The 24,095-nt window shown below is 35.2% G+C and overlaps 1 protein-coding gene across 4 annotated transcripts in view; it reads left to right on the forward strand.

The window, feature by feature from the left end:
• XPO1 (exportin 1) overlaps nucleotides 1-8,884 on the forward strand; it is a 42,541-nt gene extending 33,657 nt beyond the window's left edge. For all 4 annotated transcript variants that reach the window (XM_069580350.1, XM_069580353.1, XM_069580352.1 and 1 more), the window contains 13 exons: nucleotides 221-359; nucleotides 556-737; nucleotides 817-973; nucleotides 1,059-1,222; nucleotides 1,490-1,624; nucleotides 1,953-2,136; nucleotides 2,888-2,994; nucleotides 4,986-5,180; nucleotides 5,876-6,044; nucleotides 6,442-6,576; nucleotides 6,662-6,821; nucleotides 6,905-7,001; nucleotides 7,827-8,884. In XM_069580350.1, the coding sequence (XP_069436451.1) occupies nucleotides 221-359; nucleotides 556-737; nucleotides 817-973; nucleotides 1,059-1,222; nucleotides 1,490-1,624; nucleotides 1,953-2,136; nucleotides 2,888-2,994; nucleotides 4,986-5,180; nucleotides 5,876-6,044; nucleotides 6,442-6,576; nucleotides 6,662-6,821; nucleotides 6,905-7,001; nucleotides 7,827-7,973 (1,971 nt within the window). In that variant the 3' untranslated portion in view covers nucleotides 7,974-8,884. The remainder of the gene's footprint in view (nucleotides 1-220; nucleotides 360-555; nucleotides 738-816; nucleotides 974-1,058; nucleotides 1,223-1,489; nucleotides 1,625-1,952; nucleotides 2,137-2,887; nucleotides 2,995-4,985; nucleotides 5,181-5,875; nucleotides 6,045-6,441; nucleotides 6,577-6,661; nucleotides 6,822-6,904; nucleotides 7,002-7,826) is intronic.
• The last annotated feature ends 15,211 nt before the right edge of the window (nucleotides 8,885-24,095 follow it).

Below are 24,095 nucleotides of genomic sequence, written 5' to 3' on the forward strand. Positions count from 1 at the left end.
AATGCAAATGAGATGAAGGAAAGTTAACAGTTGTTTTTGTCCATGTTTAGATTGAAATTTATTGTAGAATTACATTTTAAGTATGTTTATTGTTTTATATTGTGGGCATGATTGTGTTTGGTATGTTGGTGTTAAGTGCCATTTTTTGAGAGTGGGAGTTATATTTGATGTAACTAATTTCAGAGATCTAACAGATTTTTTTTTTTTAATTGCTGAATAGGTCCGTTTATTAATGGTTAGTAGAATGGCTAAACCAGAGGAAGTATTAGTTGTAGAAAATGATCAGGGAGAAGTTGTAAGAGAATTCATGAAGGATACAGATTCCATAAATTTGTATAAGAATATGAGAGAAACATTAGGTAAGTTAATAAATACTATTAATTTAATCCTTATTTTTAAAATTGTATTCTTTTGTGGAAATACTGTTTAGGAAACATGCTTAGTTTCTGAGTCTGTCAATAGCCATCCTTATTAGAGTGCTGTTGGTCTTAGTAAAAATCTTTTTGCTCATTAAGTTTTGGATTTTAAAACGTGGAATTTTTTTCTTTCCTGTAGTTTATCTTACTCATCTGGATTATGTAGATACAGAAAGAATAATGACTGAGAAGCTTCACAATCAAGTGAATGGTACGGAGTGGTCATGGAAGAATTTGAATACATTGTGTTGGGCAATAGGCTCCATTAGTGGAGCAATGCATGAAGAGGATGAAAAGCGATTTCTTGTTACTGTTATAAAGGTATGTAAGAGATAGGTGTGAACTAGAACCTTGTTAGTGTATTTTACTATAAATGACTGAAATTTTTCTTACTTTACAGGACCTATTAGGATTATGTGAACAGAAAAGAGGCAAAGATAATAAAGCTATTATTGCATCAAATATCATGTACATAGTAGGTCAATATCCACGATTTTTAAGAGCTCACTGGAAATTTTTGAAGACAGTAGTTAACAAGCTCTTCGAATTCATGCATGGTAAATCCTGTTTGCTTAATATATTTTATTTTTGCTTAATGGAAAAGGCAAAAATTTTATTGATATTTGTTTTTGTTTTGTTAAGAGACCCACGATGGAGTCCAGGACATGGCTTGTGATACTTTCATTAAAATAGCTCAAAAGTGCCGCAGGCATTTCGTTCAGGTTCAGGTTGGAGAAGTAATGCCATTTATTGATGAGATTTTGAACAATATTAACACTATAATTTGTGATCTTCAACCTCAACAGGTATGTGGATCAGTAAGCATATTTTTCTTAGAAAATAACTAATGAGAATTCATTAATGGGGGTAGAATGCCACTAATGGATTCAATTCAAGTGTTTCTGTGTTTAAATTTTTCTAGTGAGGCATAAATTTAATTAGAAGTGTGTTAAACTGAATTGCTACTTATTACTGATATGTTAACAAAATTAGCTTGTTATGTAAATGAATTATTTGTATGTGATTTTCCTTATTATAATGCATACAAGTAACATGTCTGCCTTTTAATATAGGTCCATACATTTTATGAAGCTGTGGGGTACATGATCGGTGCACAAACAGACCAAACAGTACAGGAACATTTGATAGAAAAATATATGCTACTTCCTAATCAGGTTTGGGATAGCATAATCCAGCAAGCAACCAAAGTAAGTTTTAGTTACTTTCTGTAAAAGTTCTAATGGAATCTTAAGAAAGTTACATTTACAGAAGTAGTAAATTTTATACCTTGACATGTATATCTGATCCATAGTGCTTTTTGTGCTTTTGCACATTGAAAGAATGGTAGCATTTTTATTCTGTTTGGATCATATTTTGGGAAATACTTTGCTCCATTCTTCAGTAATAAAGACTTTTGCAGTACTTTTACACTTCAAGATTATATATGTAATGGTGGTTTTTAGTGATGTGGGTAATTTTTTTTGCTTTGAAAAAGAATTCTATTATGATAAGTGGAGTTGTGTTTTGTTCTTACAGAATGTGGATATACTTAAAGATCCTGAAACAGTCAAGCAACTTGGTAGCATACTGAAAACAAATGTGAGAGCTTGCAAAGCAGTTGGACACCCATTTGTGATTCAGCTTGGGAGAATTTATTTAGATATGCTTAATGTATACAAGTGCCTCAGTGAAAATATTTCTGCAGCTATTCAAGCTAATGGTAAGCAATTCTGAATTCTTATGGAATAATATATTAAGTTAGTTCTACATTCACTGCCTTCAGTTCAGTGATCATCAGTTCAGTTCAGTCGCTCAGTCGTGTCCGACTCTGCGACCCTATGAATCGCAGCACGCCAGGCCTCCCTGTCCATCACTATCTCCCGGAGTTTACTCAGACTCACGTCCATCGAGTCTGTGATGCTATCCAGCCATCTCATCCTCGGTCGTCCCCTTCTCCTGCCCCCAATCCCTCCCAGTATCAGAGTCTTTTCCAGTGAGTCAACTCTTCGCATGAGGTGGCCAAAGTCATAAGCATTTAGCACTTTTGACAAAATACCTCCTGTGTTTTAGGCAGTCCTCAACAATTTTTAATGAGTTGCACATGCCCCTTTCCCTTATAAAATTATTCTATTTCCCAGGAAATTCATCTGTGTCCTCTTGTTTTTTGTGGCGTTCTGGGTAGCTCAGTGGTAAAGAATCTGCCTCCCAATGATCCGTGGGTCGGGAAGATCCCCTGAAGGAGGAAATGGCAGCCCACTCTAGTACTCTTGCCTGGAAAAATCCCGGGAACAAAAAGATGCTAGCAGGCTATAGTTCATAGGCTTGCAAAGAGTTGGACATGAGTGAGCAGGAGCACTCTTTGTCTTCAGGTTTTCTAATGGAGAATGGAAACAAATAGTATCTGAAGTACATGTAACTGCCAATATAGAATTTTAGTTGTCAAATTGGAGTCCACCTGATTTGTTTTTTAGGTGAGATGGTTACAAAGCAACCATTGATTAGAAGTATGCGAACAGTAAAAAGAGAAACTTTAAAGTTAATATCTGGTTGGGTGAGCCGGTCTAATGATCCACAGATGGTAAGTGAAGTGTCATTTTTGTTTTTTAAAGTTGATACTGCATTCTATAGAACGTGTATATATTCTGTATGCATTTAGCTACTTAAAAGGTAATTTAGATGTTTACATTTGGTGTTACTTTATAGCATTCTATTTATTGGAGTTTTGGGGGTCCATTAAAATAGTAAGATCCCATCTCCAGGGGATCTTCCCAACCCAGGAATCGAATACAGGTCTCCTGCATTGCAGGCAGATTTTGTACCAGTTGAGCCACCAGGGAAGCCCAAGATACATACCTTCCTCCAAATAAATTGCTGTTGGTAGGGGGAGGGTGGTGATATAATAAGGTAGTTGAGATGATTGGGTCATTTTTATTTTCCATGGATAGAGTTCAAATGAAATTTTTTTTCCTGATGGTTTTGGGAGCAATTTGTAAAGCTGTCATAAGAGCTGTTTGCCTCCTTAGTGGGAATAAGCAGTTTTATAGTTGAAGGTTTGAAAGTCTTCCTGTCAGTCTTAAATGGTTTTCAAAAAGTAATTGGCTCCATATGCGTGAACTTGGGGGAGCTATTTATGTTTAGTTATTGTTAAACCTTTTGTTCTTTGGATCTTTGGAACATTCTGATAAATCCTTTTCTGTTCATCACTGTTGGATGGAAGTAGCATTGAGCACTGTGCTACTTACTTTCATAAATTTGATATTTCAATATTGTTCCTATTAATACTGGAAAGTTTCTTCATGAAATTACCAAGGTATCAAACTAGTTTACAGCTAAGATTTATGTTGAACTTTGGGGCTGTGAATTCAGAGATAGTCAAATAATTCAGATTTAGGGTGTAGGAAAATAAATTCAATGTTAAGAGTGGAAATATGAGAGTGGTCAAGGAAAGGATAAATGAGGCATGGGTATGAAGTATACAGTATGGGAAATAGTGTATAATAGTCAAGAACTAATATTTTTAAGGTAACAGACTATAAATTTAATGTGATCATTTTAGAATATATAAAAATATTAAATCACTTGACTGTGTTAATAGGAACTAATGTCATGTTGTAGGTCAAAAAAAGGATGTAGTGTACAAACATGGTATATAAAATTTACACTGCTGTATGTTTTCTAAGAAAGTTGAGTAAATCTTAAGCATTTTTATCACAACTTTTTGCCTGTTTATATGAGGTGTTATATATGAAATATCTATGATCACTAAACTTACTTTTCTATAATCATTTTATAATGTATGTAAGTAAACTTGTAGAACTTAATCACGTCTGAGTAGAACTTGAAGAAAAAGAAGGGAGAATCGGTTCTAGTTAAGAGAAAACCTAGTAATTAAAGAAAAATAATTTTGTGCTTATCCTTCAAATCTTGCTAGGCCTGTTTTGTATATTGGGACACTACTACTGTTTAGTTAAATGAAACATGATCATATTTATTGAGCACATCTTAATGGAGGATGCATTATAAAGCATAGAGTTTACACCTTAGACTGTTTATTGGGAATCTCGGAAAGCCTACCACAGTCTTTCTGGCATAGTTTAGTTCCTTTTTTGAGAGTAAGTAATGGTTATTATTTCTGATTATTAAACTATCGGTTAGCATTCATTAAATTTAAAAAAGCATTGATGGTGGATGTCTGATTCTGCTTCGATACGAATACTTCGGTGTACAGTTAGGCTTTACCCTCCCTGTTCCTCACGCACACACAGTATCCCTAGAATCCTGGTCCTGCCAGAATACTTAGAGCTAGTCACTTGATTTCAGGCCCCAGTTTTCTTTAATGAGTATAGATTTAAGCTGTACAATGTCCGTGGCCCTTTTCTGCCTGTTTTAATTTCTTGATTTTTCTTTGTAAAGTTCTAATACACCAGAATTAAAGCCATAAGAGTTTCCGTTTTTCAGTAGATGATCAACCTAAATTAAGTCTTACAAGGTGACATTGACCTAGCTGCTTAGTAAGAGTTAGCAAGTGCCTGAATTAAAATTAAAAGTTTTTTTTTTTTTTTTAAACAGGTAGCTGAAAATTTTGTTCCTCCTCTGTTGGATGCAGTTCTCATTGATTACCAGAGAAATGTCCCAGCTGCTAGAGAGCCAGAAGTGCTTAGTACTATGGCTATTATTGTCAACAAGTTAGGAGGACATATAACAGCTGAAATACCTCAAATATTTGATGCTGTTTTTGAGTGCACATTGAATATGATAAATAAGGTATGCAATTTGCATTTCAGTTACATAATGGCAAGTTCTACAGTTAATCCATATTACTTTTAAAAGCGTAAATGATGGCTGTCTATAAGCATAGCATAAATTTTAGGCTCTGATGTTAAAACATTTGCACTTCTAGATAAGAAAAGTACTTGTTTTTTAAATTTGCCAAAGATTTTTATTCAAATAGCAGCTAGCGTTTATTTAAAACTTGAAACATTTTAGTCACTGGGTTTTTAGTTAAAGTTCAGTAAAGTGTAGTATATGTTTATAAAGAATGGGAAAATGTATTAACCAAAAAGAAAAACATGGAGATACACGTGTACACATTTACACAGTAGACTTCTCTAATCTGTGTTACTGATCTCAAAGTCACTTTAAAGTGGTAGCAAATCTCTAGCAAGTTTCAATGCTAATAGAAAATGTGATGGTCTTCGTGGGTTTTGTTGAATTCTCTTTATAATAAGATGACCTTGTATTCCTTCACATTGACAATTCATTTGTGTAATAGTATTTTTGTTCTCCCTTACCAGGTGAATTGTATTATCTGTGAGTTTGACTTCCAGTAGGCCATATATCTTATGGGATCCACTAACAACTCCAAATATCTATAATGAATTAGAGCTTGCTTTCCCTCTTCCATTAAATACAATTTAAGGCATTGAAACTTCTATTTTGTTCCCACCATTTATTTTTAGGACTTTGAAGAATATCCTGAACACAGAACGAACTTTTTCTTACTACTTCAGGCTGTCAATTCTCATTGTTTCCCAGCGTTCCTGGCTATTCCACCTGCACAGTTTAAACTTGTTTTGGATTCTATTATTTGGGCTTTTAAACATACCATGAGGAATGTAGCAGATACAGGTAAATACATAAAAATGATGATCTTTATTTGCCTGCCAACCCACAATCCACATACAGGCACTTACAAATAGACACCCATCTATCTGTGTATTTATAGTTGCAGACAAGAGTTATCACTTCACTTGTCATGGGGTTTTTTTGAGTGCATCAGTAATGGATGTGGGAGAGAATCAACTAAACCTTAAGAAATAATGGAAAGGTGGTAATGGTTAATTAGTCTGTAAGTAAGCAATCATTGATTCTAATTTAACTCCATTACTGAGTCAAGATAATTTAGGCAAATAATTGTCTTTAGCGTAAAAAAAAAAAAAAGAGAGGGACTTTGAATTAATAGCTGAAGTACTATTGTGAATGTTGTCAGTATGGAATAAGTTGGTTGGCTTTATATGTCTTTTAGGCTTACAGATACTTTTTACACTCTTACAAAATGTTGCACAAGAAGAAGCTGCAGCTCAGAGTTTTTATCAGACTTATTTTTGTGATATTCTTCAGCATATCTTTTCTGTTGTGACAGACACCTCACATACTGCGGGTAAGAATTTAAAGCTATAAAAATTCTATGTGCTTTCTGATTGTTAGTACATCTGAGAGTTTAATGATGTCCTTCTTACCAACAGGTTTAACAATGCATGCATCCATCCTTGCATATATGTTTAATTTGGTTGAAGAAGGAAAAATAAGTACACCATTAAATCCTGGAAATCCAGTTAACAACCAAATGTTTATTCAGGAATATGTGGCTAATCTTCTTAAGTCTGCATTCCCTCATCTACAAGAGTAAATATCCCTTTTTATAAACTCAAATTTTTTAAGGTTTTTTTTTTTTTTTAGGTGATTAATCATTGTGTTTTAACTTGCAGCGCTCAAGTAAAGCTCTTTGTGACAGGACTTTTCAGCTTAAATCAGGATATTCCAGCATTCAAGGAACATCTTCGGGATTTCCTGGTACAGATAAAGGTACGTATTTTATTTGCAGTTGCAGAAATATTGAGAGTAAATACTGATTGCATTCTTGCATCCAGAATTGACCACTTTTTGTAATGAGCAAAATGAGTGTGCTTTTAAAATATGTACAGTCTTACTCTTTTGAGATAGATTACAGAAAGAAAAACTTTAAATCAAGGCCAGAAGAGGAGATCGGTTTAAAATGTTTGGGGTAACATGTCTATTGCAACATTGTGATTGAAGCCCATAGATACTTTTAAAGGAGTGGGGGGAATGGAATACGTTGATAGTTCCTTTTGAGATTTTCCCCATTGTTAGTAAAGAATTCATTTTAGGGGGAACCATGGTGATTAGCAGATACCGGCCTGTTACTTACTGCTGTTACGGTGCTTCATTGACTTAGGGGAAGAGGAATTTTTGTTGTATCGTTGTGTTTTAAAGAAATCAAAAAGAGCTGATGAATTCTTGTCCATATCTATTAAATAAGAATTGATAACATAACATGCAGGTTTTTTTCCCCCTCCAAAATACAAAGTTTTATTTTTTTTTATTAAGTGTAAAGAAAAGCTAATTCATACAGAGTTATAAAGGATGAAAATTGATAACATAGCTATGAGAACGATGATAATATACTTAAACTTGATCATTAGTCTTTCTTATTATTACTCCTGAAGTATGTTTTATATGTGGCATTATACTATCCCTCTTTTGTAATCTTTGCCTCCAACCAACACATTTAGTCTTTAATTCAACTGTGTAGAATTATATATATAAGCCCAACGATTGATGGATAATTTACATTGCTAAGTATGTTGACAGTTAACTATCTTTTCACAGGAGTTTGCAGGTGAAGATACATCGGATCTCTTTTTGGAAGAACGAGAAACAGCCCTTCGACAGGCTCAGGAAGAAAAACACAAACTTCAGATGTCTGTCCCAGGCATCCTTAATCCACATGAAATTCCAGAAGAAATGTGTGATTAAAATCAGAAGTCATGCTGGGTTTTTTTTTTTTCTTTTTTTTCTTTTCCTCTGCAACTCTTGTTAGCAGATGAAAACAGCATCTGGATATTTGTCGACCAAAATGATGCCAATTTGTAAATTAAAATGTCACCTAGTGGCCCTTTTTCTTATGTGTTTTTTGTATAAGAAATTTTCTGTGAAATATCCTTCCATTGTTTAAGCTTTTGTTTTGGTCATCTTTAGTTTGCATGAAGTTGAAAATTACGGCATTTTTAAAAATTTTAACTTCATCCCCATTTTGTGGCTGGGATGGGGGGAGGAGGCAAATCCAATTTGAACATATACTTGTAAATTCTGATGCAAAAGTATACAATTTTTCCTGTAAAGAATACCAATTTTTAATTAGGGAGCATTTTCTTTCTAGCCTGTATTTCAGTCTAGAAGAAAAGATAATGAGTAAAACAGATTGCGTTGTTAAAAGGATTATAGTGCTGCATTGTCTGAAGTTAGCACCTCTTGGACTGAATTGTTTGTCTAGACTACATGTATTACAAGTCTGTATGGCAAGTTTGCAGCAAGATCATGTGCATATCATCCCATTGTAAACGACTTCAAAAAATATGGGAACACAGTTAGTTATTTTTACACAGTTCTTTTTGTTTTTGTGTGTGTGTGCTGTCGCTTGTCGACAACAGCTTTTTGTTTTCCTCAATGAGGAGTGTTGCTCATTTGTGAGCCTTCATTAACTCAAAGTGAAATGGTTAAAAATATTTATCCTGTTAGAATAGGCTGCATCTTTTTAACAACTCATTAAAAACAAACAAAACAAAACTCTGGCTTTTGAGATGACTTATACTAATTTACATTGTTTACCAAGCTGTAGTGCTTTAAGAACACTACTTAAAAAGCAAAATAAACTTGGTTTACATTTATTTTCCCTTTATTGGCTCAAACTTATTCCTGTATTAATGAAAGTGGTTATTTATGTTTAGGTATTAGGTAACATTTTTAAATGAATTTTGATAACTGTTGACTTCCAAGTATTATTTCTAAGGTTATTGAGTAAAGGCAGCATTTGTATAAAACGAATATGTTCCTGAGATATTTTCTGTTCCCAAGAAACAAATCCCTTCTGTGACAGCTTGGCACACATTTTACCTTTACTTGCAGTTAAAAAGCATCTTTCCTCTGGTTAGGAGCTGGGGGTAACAAAGCTGTAGATTCCCTACAAAATATGAAAAGGGAATAGAAAAAGGAAACCAGCTTGAGTGAGCCTGTTTCTAGATGATTCTATATACTTAAACCTAAGCATTTGAAGTGCCTCATGTTTGTGGAGAATCAGCAATTTCATATAATTGCTATTCTCCTAACTTTTTATATAGGTCTTTGGCAAAGATTGGCATTATTTCAGTAGAATGTAATCATGCTTTAAAGTCTTTTTAAAACAAAAAATAGTAAGATGTTTTAAATATACAGAGAGGAATATTGAAGTACTTTGTTTAATACTTTAGCTCTGTTAAAGCTTTGATTTTCTTACTGGTGTTTGCATATAAATAAGTTTTCTTAGAACAGTAAAAAGAGTTCAGTTTCAAATCATATGCTGTATTTGAAATCAGCTTTCCATCAGTGGTCATGTATACTTTTCTTACCCTACAGCCCCATTGCCTACCTTGATATGTTTTGAATGTTAAAGAAACCAAGCTTTGGCCAAAATGAGAACATGCTAATAGAAAATTAAACTTATTGTGGGCATTTCTTGCTTGAATAAAAGTTAATCATATCAGGCCAGCCTCAACGTGTTTTACAAGAAAGCATACTGATAAACTGGCCATTTGAAATGTTTGGCTCAGTGTTGTTTAACTCTTGCAAAAAGGCAGCGTCTCAGTTATAAATTGTGAGAGAGAACTGGAATTGTTTTATAAGTATGTCTGAATCTTGGTTTAGACACCCATTAAAATCATAGACAAGTCATTTGAACTGAAAATGGTCTCACAAAAGCTAATTCCTGAGTCAAGAGGATATCAACAGTAGGATGCTGTTCTAACATTTTAGCATCTCTGAAGATCTGTGGCACCTTAAAAACTGGTGGCTAGGCAGTACTGTTGATAAATTTCCCTGCTTGTCCATGTGCGAACTCAATAATTGTATGCATTTATTGCTATTTAAAATTGTCTTACAAAAAAGTATTAAAGTGTCTTAGATTGGTCAGCAACAAAATACTACTTCTATGCAAAAAGGCATACGAAGGCAGCAGGATATAAACTTGATAAGGGGGGGTAAATAATCATTGGAAGAATAATCACACTTCCATATTTACTGACATCAGTGGCAACCAAGTTGTTTTTGGGACCTAAGCAGGGAAGCTGTCAATAAGCTATAATGCAAAGAATTGTTCATCAAATGCCTAGCAGTGCAGTTTTATTTATAAGAAGTTGATACTGAAGTTTCAAAAAGGCTTCTGTAACCAACTTTTATTTTTAGTAAGGACTGTTGTCATAGTTGAAAGTGTTTTCTTGTTCTTGATGGTGCATAAGAATACATATTGCAATTAATACCTTAGAGTTGGGAAAAAAGCAGAAAGTAATGAAAGTGAATTCAAACTTCAGTGGCTATCAACCCGCCATTGAGTCAGGTCTATGATAGGATCTAGGATGCGGATTTGATGCCAACAGACATGCAAGGATAGACTTGGTAAAAATGCAGTATTAGAATACTGTGAGATTAATGGTTCTGATGTGCTGGTGTATGTATTGGATGTTCCTTCCGGAAGGTTTCCAACAATTCCATTCTGTAATGTGTGAAGACTCAAGCCTATAGAAAAGTTAAGAAGTTTTTGATCTGATTAGAAGAAACTCAAGGACAAAATGTCTGGATTATAAACAGTTACATAAAAATATAAATAGTACTTTCAGTATTTAAAGTACTGTGGTAAAATGAACAGTAATTGAGTAGAGTTGTAAAGTTTCTTACCACTTTTTGTGCTTTTCATCCCTGACACTCTTGGTAAAGTTAACCATAATTCCATAATATATCTAGTCCATGTTTAGGTTTCCCCAGCAGTTCCTAAGAATGCTTTTCATAGTTTGTGTTTTTCCCAAATGAGTACCCAATTTTAGGTTCATGCCTTTTGCATTTGTAGTTTTTAATTTCAGTGGTAATTGTTTTCTTGAAAAATATTTGGTTACTAATGCAGATCTGTATTTTAAAGTATCTTCTCTTTTTTCCTGTTTAAGCATAGTTTATATTCTGTATTGTCTGCTCTCCCAACTAACAAATCCCTCCTGCGCACCTCTATCCAATAACTTTGCTCTCAGAGTACACTTACTTTTATTTACTGTTTTATTCTAGAGTCCACAGGGAATAAGCCCCTATTAGCTTGCGAAAGTTACATATTTAATAATATCTTTATAAATCAGCATTTTAAGGTGTTTTTGCTCATGTTACAAGAAATACAATAGTTGCTTGTAGTTTATTTTGCAGTGCTCATGTCAGTGGTGTCTAGAGAACCAGTACAGATCTTTGGGAAGTGCAGCTTTATGATAGAAGATTTAGGCAATTTAGAAATTTTTTTCTGTCCCCAAGCACCTGGGTTATACCCCAAGGTCAAATATGGTTGTGGAAATTTCAGGTTTTATACTTGGATCCTGGGCAGCATGGAAAATAAACTTCCCCTTTTAAGACCCAGAAAAAGTTGCAGAACACTTTGGAATATTCTGATTTCCATAACCCTGCCTAATAAGAAGCTGAGAAATACCATGCTAAAGCTGTATGCATTGCTGCTCTGAATAAAACTGGTGTTCTATTAATGAGAAAGGGGGAGAGTGAATTAAGTCTTACTATAAAAGTTGAGCGAAAAGGACAAAAGGCAGTTGACTCCATGAGAAAATAAGTCTAAGCTTTGAGGTATTGAAAATACCAAAGAAATTGCTCCTCTTACAGTGGCAGTTTTTGTCATTCACTGTACACAATTGAAGAAAAAAATCTGTACAAGGTGGCAAACAAAACCATTCACTCCTTGTCTTTGTTACTAATGGCCCTGTGTTGATTTTCAAGGTAACTGCTGAAGCTAGTATCCTGACGTACCAAGATGAAGACTTGAAAACCTGAAGGAATGGAGGCATTACAGAAGTTGAGGGAGTTAGGCCATGCCTAGGAGTTGGGAAAGTTTATATGGGAAACCTATTATTTACTTGGTGAAAAAGGGTTAAAGCCATAGTTCTTGCATTTTTTTTGTAGTCCAGCAGGATTATCCATAAGAGATCCATTATGGGTGGACTGAACGTTAATTTTCTGTACTTGCTACCCTAAACTGAAGTTCCTGACCCAGAACATCTTTTTTCTACAACTGTGACAGGAAAGTAGGCCTTCTCCCTTTGTCTCAAAAGTTCTGAGATCAGATATTACCAGACTTACTCTGCATGTCTGCATCAGGTAAGAACCAACCATTCCTAAAGTATTTTTGGCCTTTTTGTGATTCATCTAGCTCTTAGACACAGAAAGTAGTGGTGTGTTTTCCATTTTGTTCTTCAAACTATTGGCCCACAAGAAATCGTATTCTTGAGTCCACCTCAAGTCTGAATCTTAATCAGACATTTGAAAAGGTGGGACCAAGGCCTGAGCTTTGGTGTTGACAAGCCTGCCTGCCCTTTAGGTTACATTAAGCATTACAACTGGTGTGTTTGCTTGCTTATTTTAAAGACTAAGCAGAAATGGTTAATCTGTCTATAGAAAAAAATTTCTGCTTCAGAAGGTGTTTACAACTAGATCACAAGTGAGCTGTTAAGAGGCTACAACGTTAAAAATAGACCATGTAACAACTACTTAGACTATCTGTGCCTAGCCACATAGAAAAATCATCCTGATTTTAGTAAACTAGATTGCTCCCCCAGGATGTTCCTCTTTATTCTGTGAGGTGATGTGCAATAAGTTCCACTTGTGTAAGTATTTACACATACAGAGCCTTAGCTGACTACGCATTGCTTTCACTGGGCTGGGTAGGCTCTGCTTGTCTCTTAATTTAAAATCTTGTGCTTTCTGACCATCAAGATAAAGAAAGGACTCCCTTAGAAACAATTCTTTTAAAAAAACATAGTTAATTTTTCACCTTTTATTAATTCAAACTCTCCAAAATGTATTAATTTAAAACAAATCTTGTTTATACAACTACATGTAGTTATATAGCTAAGGTAGGAAATGGTGTTGGTTCATAAATTGTACCTGTTAATACTCTGCTAAGTTATCAAGTTGTCAATCTCCTTAGTTCTTCAGGGTGACCCCTGAAGCCATGTTTTGTCATTTTGTCTCCATGAAGCAGCTGTGTGAATCTTGTATCATTTAAAAGAACTTCCAGAGTTTTTCTGAGTTCAGTCATCACATCACAAAATAAATAGATGATTAATATTAATGAGTTTCCTAGATTGAAAGAAACCGTAATCATTGAGTAGCTATAGCGTTCCTTAGTAGATATAAAGTCACAACCTCAGGAAAGATTCACAGTTTTTGGCAAATCTGAACTATAAGTTTCTCAGGCTGCCTTTGCAAATAAATTTTAGAATGTGCCTGCATTGTTGGTCATCTACTCCATCAAGATGATTCATTTCAGAATATCCATTATTCTAAAACTTGGGATAAATCTTGGAAAAATATGCATTCAAACACTGCATAGTCCAGCTGAGGTTCTGTGAAAGCGTATTGTCTTTCATGAAACTTCTAAAATAGAAGCTGAAAGCTTTTAAGTTTGGAAAATACTGTTCTCACTGATTCTTAGAAAGAGGCTTTCTAAGAAAAATTCCAGTAACTATGCATTCAAATGTCAAGAAACCATGTATTCACAACTTTTCTTCTGATTTTTGAATTCGAAGAAGGGGAAGAAAGAGAGGTGACAGTGTGAAACACCTTACCAGTTTTACCAGCATGATAAAGTTATAGTCCCCCCTCTTCCAAAACCTTTACTTTGCTTACAAGGAACTTACGAGCTATGCCTTCTGGAATTGTCCCTTGGAAATTTTCACACTGTGAGCCAACAAAATGAATGAGAGGTATGACTTTTGTAAAGTGGGAGGTTGAATATTTCAAAGAATTGAGGTAAACTAGCAAATGGCTGAAACCTTTTGGGGCAGATCACTTCATAAAGTTCATGTTGAGGAACATGCTGCTGCTGCTAAGTTGCTTCAGTCATGTCCAACTCTGTGCAACCCCATAGATGGCATCCCACCAGGCTCCCCCGTCCCTGGGATTCTCCAGGCAAGAACACGAGTGGGTTGCCATTTCCTTCTCCAATGCATGAAAGTGAAAATTGAAAGTGAAGTCGCTCAGTTGCGTCTGACTCTTAGCGACCCCATGGACTACAGCCTACCAGGCTCCTCTGTCCGTGGGGTTTTCCAGGCAAAAGTACTGGAGTGGAGTGCCATTGCCTTCTCCGCATATTGAAGTTGATTCCCCTTAAAAGCACTTAAAGAGTACCCATTGAGAAGCATTTGTGCACCTAAAAGAAGTAAGCAAGCCACTGTGAAGATCTCTGATCTTCAATATGCAGTATGGGTCAGGTTATACCTGTTACCTTATCAAGTTTTGCACTTAGAGAATAATTAAACATGAGGTTCATGAAGTTTAGACTTCAGAGCCCCTGTCTCACAGGAGTCCTTTCCAAAGACCTTTGGGGATCTTAGCTGTTTATCAATAACTTCAGTAGTTAAGCCATAGCAGCCCCAAAATATAATAATACATTAGAGGTAAATTTAGAGAACAAAAAGCTTAATTAACTGATTTTTTCTTAAGATTTGGAGATTATTTATTTTGACTGTAATTGGTCTTTGTTGCTTTGTGAGGGCTTTCTCTTCTAGGTCCTCCTGTACCAGCGCAGCGACCACTCCTTGGACATGGGGTAGCTCCTCCCGGCTGCCGCCCCTGACCTCAGACGGCGGAGGAGGGGAGCTACTCTTGGTTGCTCCAAATTCAGAGTTAAATTGAAGAAAGTAGGGAAAACCACTAGACCATTCAGGTATGACCTAAATCAAATCCCTTATGATTATACAATGGAAGTGAGAAACAGATTTAAGGGACTAGATCTGATAGAGTGCCTGATGAACTATGGACGGAGGTTCGTGACATTGTACAGGAGACAAGGATCAAGACCATCCCCATGGAAAAGAAATGCAAAAAAAGCAAAATGGCTCTCTGGGGAGGCCTTACAAATAGCTGTGAAAAGAAGAGAGGCAAAAAGCAAAGGAGAAAAGGAAAGATATAAACATCTGAATGTAGATTTCCAAAGAATAGCAAGAAGAGATAAAGCCTTCCTCAGCGATCAATGCAAAGAAATAGAGGAAAAGAACAGAATGGGAAAAACTAGAGATCTCTTCAAGAAAATTAAGATACCAAGGGGAACATTTCATGCAAAGATGGGTACAATAAAGGACAGAAACAGTATGGACCTAACAGAAGCAGAAAATATTAAGAAGAGGTGGCAAGAATACACAGAAAAACTGTACAAAAAATCTTAATGACCAAGATAATCACGATGGTATGATCACTCATCTAGAGCCAGACATCCTGGAATGTGAAGTCAAGTGGGCTTTCAAGTTAATAAGTTACTACAGTATTATTGACCATATTCCTTATGCTGTATATTACATCCTTGTGGCTTATTTATTTTGTAACTGGAGGATTGTACCTCGAATCCCTTCACCTGTTTCACTCCAAGTCTGTTCCTGTTTTATGTTTATCTTGCTTTCATTTTTCTTTTATCTTTTTATTCTTTGTGCTGAGTCTTCATGGCTGCTTGTGAGCTTTCTCTAGTTGCAGTGTGTGAGGGTTGCTTTTCATTGCAGCACACAGGTTTCTTTTTGTGGTGGCTTCACTTGTTCCAGAGCATGGGCTCTAGAGTTGTGGTATATGGGCTCAGTTGCCCCACAGCATGTAGAATCTTCTGGACCCGGGATTGAACAAATGTCCCTTGCATTGCTGGGTGGATTCTTAGTGACTACATGACCAGGGAAGTCCCTGTTTTGATTTTTAGATTCCACCTTTGTAATCATTTTAATAATTGGCCCATCTGGAGTTTTAGTGTAAGATGCTATTATTCCACTGCATATATTTCATATTTTCCTATTCATATTTTTATAGATAGATGTAATCCTAGTATATATACAATTTATATGTATTCCTCAGCCTGGAGAATCGTAATCAGTTTGGAGGAAAATGTAATGAAAGTTAGTAACTCTCCTTCTAGGCAAATGCATATGTCCCCTAAGTTTTGTATATAATTTCAGGTCTCTAATTTGATGCAGTTTTTACACAGATAATACCTGACATACACGGGGCTTTTTCACCTAGTGAGGTGGCATATCTGGCCTATTGCCCCATATCAGTATTAGAGAGCTTCCTCTTCACTTTTTAGGGCTGTGTTATATTCCATTAGAAGACTATACTGTCAATAACTTTACCGTATAGTCTATAGAATGGGAATAACATCCACCCATAAAGTACCTGCACGTAATACTTAACCCATAACGTTATACCTACCCATCTGTAAGATGGGAATAATACCTACCTCATAAGGTTATGAGGATTAACTGAGTTTATACATATAAAGAATTGAGAACAGTGTTCAGTCCAGAAATAAGTGCTAATTTCTTGCTACTAAAGAAGCTTATACATGTGTGAGTATATACAAATGATAAATTTCCAGAAGTGAAATAGTTGTATCAATGGGTTTGTGTGTGTGTAACTTTAATGGATATAGATATAGGCTGAAGTATGGCTTTACTTGGTATAATGTGAAAAATTACATAAATTCTATAAGTGCATTAGTTCAAGCTAATTATTCTAAGATACCATGATGATCACTGATAAATGGGTCTCCTGTGATAGTGACATCTGAGAAACATTTGCAGCATTTCTGGCAGTTCAGTTCATTTCAACAGGAAGCCTGCCCTTTAGAAGGATCTATTTATCCTTATCATTTATTATGTATAATAGTTGCTGCTACTCCTAAATAAAGTTTTTACTCTGGTTTTATTTTTCTTGTAATTTTTCATATGTATACACTGGATACCTTACAACATAATATTAAAAACAAACACCCAGGATATTAAGACAGCAAAGTTGGAAAAGTTTCATAACTGTCTTTTAAAATATAAACTTGAATCTGCTGGAGGAGAAAAGGGAGAGAGTACTAATGATGAACTGAAGCCTGATTTTGGGACACCATACAAAATAGGCACAGTCCAGAGTGTCTTTTGATACTGTGGAACAATTGGTACAATAATAAAGCAATTAGCTGTATTTCTGGAATGAAAAATGACCATTGTTTTAACAATCTACATTGTTACTATATATTGCTTATTGCGGTTTACCTAAATGTAGATACAATTCAAAATAGTTTAAAAGTGCTGCTGATGCTGCTGCTGCTGCGTCACTTCAGTCGTGTCTGACTCTGTGTGACCCCATGGACGGCAGCCCACCAGGCTCCTCCATCCTTGGAATTCTCCGGGCAAGAACACGAGTGGGTAACCACATATTCCATCTAAATGGCAATTGTTAACAGCTTATGAGTTTTAAAACTTGCAGTTATCAGTAGGGTACTTCTTTAAAATAAAAACAATATCATGTTATTATTCAGCAATAACAGAAAAAAATACTAGTTATGTATGCAACAAAAGGGTACATCTCAAAAGCATTATGTAGATGAAGCCAGACACAAAGGAGTAAATACCTCCAACTGCATTTTTGTAAAATTAATGTAATAGTGACTACATGGGTACTAATACAACTTAACTCATCAAAATGAAGATTTAATATGTACATTTTTATATTAATTAAACAATTGAAAATACAATAACAGTTAAGATATAGCATGTTTCTGTACATGCATTCTGTATGTACAATAAACGATTAGAAACCATAACTTTCAAGAGTTAAAAATCAAGAAAAATTGCGTGTATTTACGTTTACGTTAATATGTAAAATATATTTAGACATTTACAACCATCAACTTATTTTAATTCTATAATTAAAAACTTGTAACAACATTTTCAGGTATAAAATATTTTTAAAGACTTGGAAAAAGCAGAACATATACATATTATGTATGATCTAGATAATGGTTCTGCTTTTTGCCAAACATCTACTGAAATGTGAAAACTTAGGAAAATATATATCAAAGTGGTAAAATTTTGTCATTGATGACATTTCAGATGTTTTATAAGTGAATTGTAATAATTAGAAAAAATCACTAATATTTATTAAATTTTAAAGCTGTTAGTGGTTTTTAATGATCTTATGGACATGATAGAAACATCTGAAATAACAGATCAAACATTGGTAGTATATTAAAAATAAGTTCAATAGGAAATGTTACATAAAATTCAAATTGGATATAGTACAGACTTGTGAGAAAGTCTGGACTTGTAACCAAAAGCTTAGAAAATTTTCTGGATATTTTGTTCTATTTTTTTTTCTCCCATTCTCTATTTTATTAAGTATTTTAAAATAATTTTTTTCATGACAATAGCATTTCATCAAACAAAACTGCCTAATTTTAAACTAACACTAATTTACTGTATGCAACTATCTCTGGATGATGTGATTTAAAAATGTAAATCACTATAGATAGATTTTTCTATATCAAATCAAAAGATCAAAGAAATTATATGGCTGAAAGGTAGGGAATTGAAATAATAAATAATAACTGAATAATCAAAATAATTTAAAAATTGGAAGAATATTTGGACTTCCACGGGTAACCTGTAGTACAAGAGCTGAAAAAGCAGTTTAGAAATTGAATCAAGCCTCATATATTTAGTTTAGAAATTTAGAAAATTTAGAAATTGTGGGGAATTCCCTGGTTGTCCAGTGGTTAGGACTCTCTGCTTTCAATCCCTGGTAGGGGAACTGAAATCCCACAAACTGCACAGTGCCACCAAGAAAGAAAGAAATGAAATTATGCAATTGGAGACTTTGGGAAATAAAATTTAAAAGATTCAACTTTAATAACATATTCTAACATGTCAGTTTTTTTTTGGCTTTATAAGCCAGTTTGAGTTATTAAAGCTGATAGATTAATTCAATAATTGATTTAAATGATTATATACAAATACAAAAAATAAGGAAACAAAGACATTGAAAGATTATATAGATGAAATATGAAATATAAAACATTATCAAAATTACATATATATAAACATGTTTGATCATTAAAGTGAACTGAAAAATACAATGAGCATTTCTTTCAACAGTGGGTCCAAAATCTTGGCCAGATTATAATTAGCATGTTCTGTGGATTGAAGCTTAGTGAAAAATAATATTACTAAGCTAAGTAATTATGGAATTCCAATAAATAAATTTATGACTTACTTGATAGAGAAATTAAACATACAAAACCTCAGTATTAGAAAATTTTCAAAGTAATTTATAGGGTAGTTCAGCAAAACAGAGATAAATTCTCAAACTTTTTAATACAGCTACTGACTCAGTTTAATAGGGAAGACATTGGAACAGTCTCTTAAATCTCTGTAGGTCTACATTTACTTAGCTAAGTGACAGTTGTATCAAATAAAAACTAACACCAAAAATTTCTTAAAATCAATCAAAGACTTGGTAATTATAAGGACAATTTCATGATTGTATCCTAACTTGATACTATATAATTATGTATTTTTAGTTTAGGGAATAAAAAGGGATATATTTTAATTCATTAATTTTTGGATATCATTCCTGGCTTGGCAGAAATACTGTATTTTTTATTTTCCTTCACAAGCATTTATGAGAATTACTGTTTCTTTTTTTTTTGAAAAGGTGTTTTGTTGCCTGGAATGTTTTGAGAATTTTCAAGGACAGAAGGTAAGTGCAGATTACCTTCCTTTCATTTAGTGTTTTTCCATCTGACTCAGCTACAAAGATAAAAAATTTTTTTAAATAGTGCAATTTCACCTTTCATAAGATTCTTTGCTATTATTTCAGTCTGATAGGGATCTTTCAGACTGATCTTTGGCCTGCTAGGGCTACCCTAGTGGCTCAGAGGGTAAAAGAGTCTGCCTGCAATGCGGTTTGATCCCTGGGTCAGGAAGATCCCCTGGAGAAGGAAATGGCAACCCACTCCAGTATTCTTGCATTGAGAATCCCCATGGACAGAGGAGCCCAGTGGGCTACAGTCCATGGGGTTGTAAAGAGTCGGACATGACTGAGCGACTTCACTCAAGGATCTTTCTAATCTGTTGACTAATAGTGGGCACACATTAGAAAGCAATTTCACAGTGTCCCATTATCTTCTAAACTTGTCGAACAGAATGCAAGTTGCTGTCATTCTCTATAACCCAAAAGTGGGTTGGTGGTCTTATGGCTGTAGCCAGGCCACCATGGCGGCATTGTGAGCCCCTGGTACTTCTGAGGAGGTGAAGTTCAGGAAAATGTTTAGTGAGTAAATGTTTTTAAATTCTACAAATTCTGAGTCTGATTTTTGTGTACTGGGTCCTGTTAGTTGCTAGAGTTGCAATGATGAGTAAAATACCTAGGGCCCTCAGTTCAGTTCAGTCGCTCAGTCGTGTCTGACTCTTGGCGACCCCATGAATTGCAGCACACCAGGCCTCCCTGCCATCAAAGATACAAAAAAAATAAAGTGCTCAGTGTTATGAAAGGAGTGTGTACAAGTTGTGATAAGGTATGAAAGCGGGGACCTAATCCAGAATTGACTGGGGGTGATGGGGAAGGCAAGGGACACTTTAGCCTTCGAGAACCAAGGAGTCAGCTTTGTGGAGAAGGCAGAAAGGGCAAAGAGACAGAGGTAACAGCAAGAGTGAATGCCCCAAAGCACGGAGTGGTGTGATGTGTCTACAGTACACAGAAGGGAATACATGGAGGCAGAGAGTGGCTCTTCTCTCCCTCATTGGCTATCCTCATTGGCTATATATCCTATATAGCAAGGGTGGGAGTTGTTGGGGATCTGATGATCACTAATTATAAGCTGCTATAACATTTAATCCTGTCCAAGAACCTTGTGAGATGCCATCATCCCTGTTTTACAGATGAAGGGAATATAAGCAGGTCAGGTTTTCACTTGCCCATGGTGACAGAATGAAGGAATGATAGAGCAGTTAGGAGGCAAATCCTGGCCTGGCTCCATGTGTTCTTCCCACCACTGTTAGGAATGCAGTGGAGTCCAGCGGAGGAAGACCGATGTGTAAGCATCAAAGAGGATTACAAATAAGGTGTGAAAATGATGCTTTGATGTTAGAGAATTCTGTCTGAAAGTAATAGCATTAAGTCTTTTAAGAATGCTCTGTTGCTCAATCTCAGTAGTAATCTTGAAAGTACAATTTAAAACAATGAGACAGCATTTCACACAAAGATTAAAGGTCTTAAAAGACCAAGTTTGGTGAGGATGTGAAAAAAACAGGAAATCTCATGCTTGTTGCTGTGAGTATAATTAGCACATTCGCAGTGGAGAGCAATTTGGCAATATGTAGAAAAGTTGAAGAGGGTATATATTTCTGAGATTCTTTTGCACACATATCCAAGGAGTTGTATGAGAATGTTTATTGTACTATTATTTCTAACACCAAAAATGAAATAAACTAGGTGTCCAATAGGAGAATGGACAAATTGTAATATAGTCATATACTGGGATACCATGCATAGTTAACAATGAATGGACTAAGATGAATTTGAAAAAAACTTGAGTGAAAATTCTCAATTTGCAAAATAGTGTGCAATCTATGTGGGCTTCCTAGGTGGCACTTGTGGTAAGAACCCACCTGCCAAAGCAGAAGAAATAAAAGATCTCCGGGTCAGGAAGATCCGCTGGAGGAGGGCATGGCAACCCACTCCAGTGTTCTTGCGTGGAAAATCCCATGGACAGAGGAGCCCGGCGGGCTACAGTCCATAGGGACACACAGAGTCAAACATGACTGAAGTGACTTAGCACGCACGCATACCATCTACTTGAAGTTTGAAAAATATGCCAAGTTGTTGTATTATATTTTTTAATTCGTATAATGCTATGTATTAGTAATATAAAGACGTGTAGTTCTGGGAAAATACCAAATTTAGATAAGAGATTATGATTACTTGGGAGAATAAAGGTGTAAAAAAGTTGTTCAGTATAGGGGGTTTGATGTTTTGTTTCATCAAGAAAAATAAATATGGATAAAGGATTAAAAAGAGCAGAATAGTTGATAAATGGGTATTGTGTTAATTATTGCAATATTTTACAGAAATTTTTTAAAAACAAGGAAACTGACAGTTTAATTATCTGCAAAAATTAGAGTTTTTTTTTTTAACAAACTGACTTTTAAAACTTTTATTTATTTATTTATGTTCTTTTACTTGGCTATGCCAGGTTTTAGTTGCAGCATGCAGGATCTTGGCTGTGGCATTCCAGACCTTTAGTTGTGGCATACAGGTCCTAGTTGCCTGACCAGGGATCAAACCTGAGCCCGCTGCATTGGGAGTGCAGACTCACTGGACTGCCAGGGAAGTCCCAAGAGTGTTGCTTTGTTGGTGTTTTCAAAATTAGTTTGTAGAAGGTTGATAAATCAATTTAGTATTTTTTAAATGACTGATTTTTTAATAACTTTAATACGTGTGTGTACATGTATATGAATAAGGCTTTGAAAACATGAGAGTGCTTTTATCTCCTTGACATCCTATTTTCGTTTCGTTTGGGTTTATACCCAAAAGTGGAATTGCTGGATCATAGGTAGATCTATTTTTAATTCTTTAAGGAAGTCCATACTGTTTTCCATAATGGCTGAACCCATTTACATTCCCACCAGCAGTATACAAAGTTTCCCTTTTCTCTACATCCTCACCAACACTTGTTGCCTCTTCTCTCTCTCTCTTTTTTAAACACCCCATTCATTTCTGGGAGCTTACTTTTTAATAAATACTTTCATTTATTTATGGCTGTGCTGGTTCTTCCTTGCTACATGGGCTTTTTTTTCTATCTATTTGTGGAGACCAGGAACTACTGTCTGTGTTCTAATGTGCAGTGCGGGGGTTTCTCACTTCAGTGGCTTCTCTTGCTGCCGACCACGTGCTCTAGAGCACAGGCTCAGTAGTTGTGGCAAATGGGCTTAGTTGCTCTATTACAGCATGTGGGATCTGAGGACCAGGGATTGCACCCAAGTCTTCTATATTGGTGGGCCGGTTCTTTACCAGTAAGCCAGCGGGGAAGCCCTCTTGTCTTCTTGACAATAGCCATTCTAAGAAATCTGAAATGTTATCTCATTGTAGTTTTGATTTGCATTTCCCTGGTGATTTGGGATGTTGAGCATCTCTTCATTTATCTGTTGACTGTTTGGGTGCCTTCTTTGGAAAAAAATATGTTTAGTTCTTCTTCCCATTTTTTAATCAAATGTTTAGTTTTTGTTATCTAGTTGATGAGTTCTTTATATGTTTTGGGTACTAATCCTTATCCAATATAGGGTTTGTAAATATTTTCTCCCATTATGTAGGTTGCCTTTTCGTTTTGTTGATTGTTTCTCTTGCAGTGCAAAAGTTTTAAATTTGAAGAAGCCAGCCTCACTTGCTGATTTGTTGTTCTCGTACTTTTGATGTCATTTAAATGACTAATTTTTAAAATAAAATAGAAATATAGGCTACATTGTATATAGTAAGGGTAAATATTTTCTCATGAAACTTGTTGCAGTTATATATAGATTATACATATAGATGGTCCCCAACTTACAATGGCTACATTTATGATTTTTCAAATTTATGATGGTGCAAAAATGATATGCATTCAGTAGCAACCAGACTTTGAATTTTTAATCTTCATCTTTTCTTGGGCTAGTGATTTATGCTACAGTTTTCCTTTATGGTTCCGGGTGGTAGCAGGCGGCCGCAGCTTCCAGTAAGCCACATGACCATGAGGTAAACAATCAATTGACAATCATCCTGTACCCACACAATCATTCTGTTTTACACATTGAGCACAGCATTCAGTAAACTACATGAGCTATTCAACATTTTATTATGAAATAGACTTGTGTTAGATGATTTTGCCCAGTTCAGTTTAGTCACTCAGTTGTATCCGACTCTTTGCGATCCCATGAATCACAGCACGCCAGGCCTCCCTGTCCGTCACCAACTCCTGGAGTTCACTCAGACTCATGTCCATCGAGTTGGTGATGCCATCCAGCCATCTCA

The sequence above is a fragment of the Ovis canadensis genome, chromosome 3 (assembly GCF_042477335.2).
Source record: "Ovis canadensis isolate MfBH-ARS-UI-01 breed Bighorn chromosome 3, ARS-UI_OviCan_v2, whole genome shotgun sequence".
NCBI classification, from domain to species: Eukaryota; Metazoa; Chordata; class Mammalia; order Artiodactyla; family Bovidae; genus Ovis; species Ovis canadensis.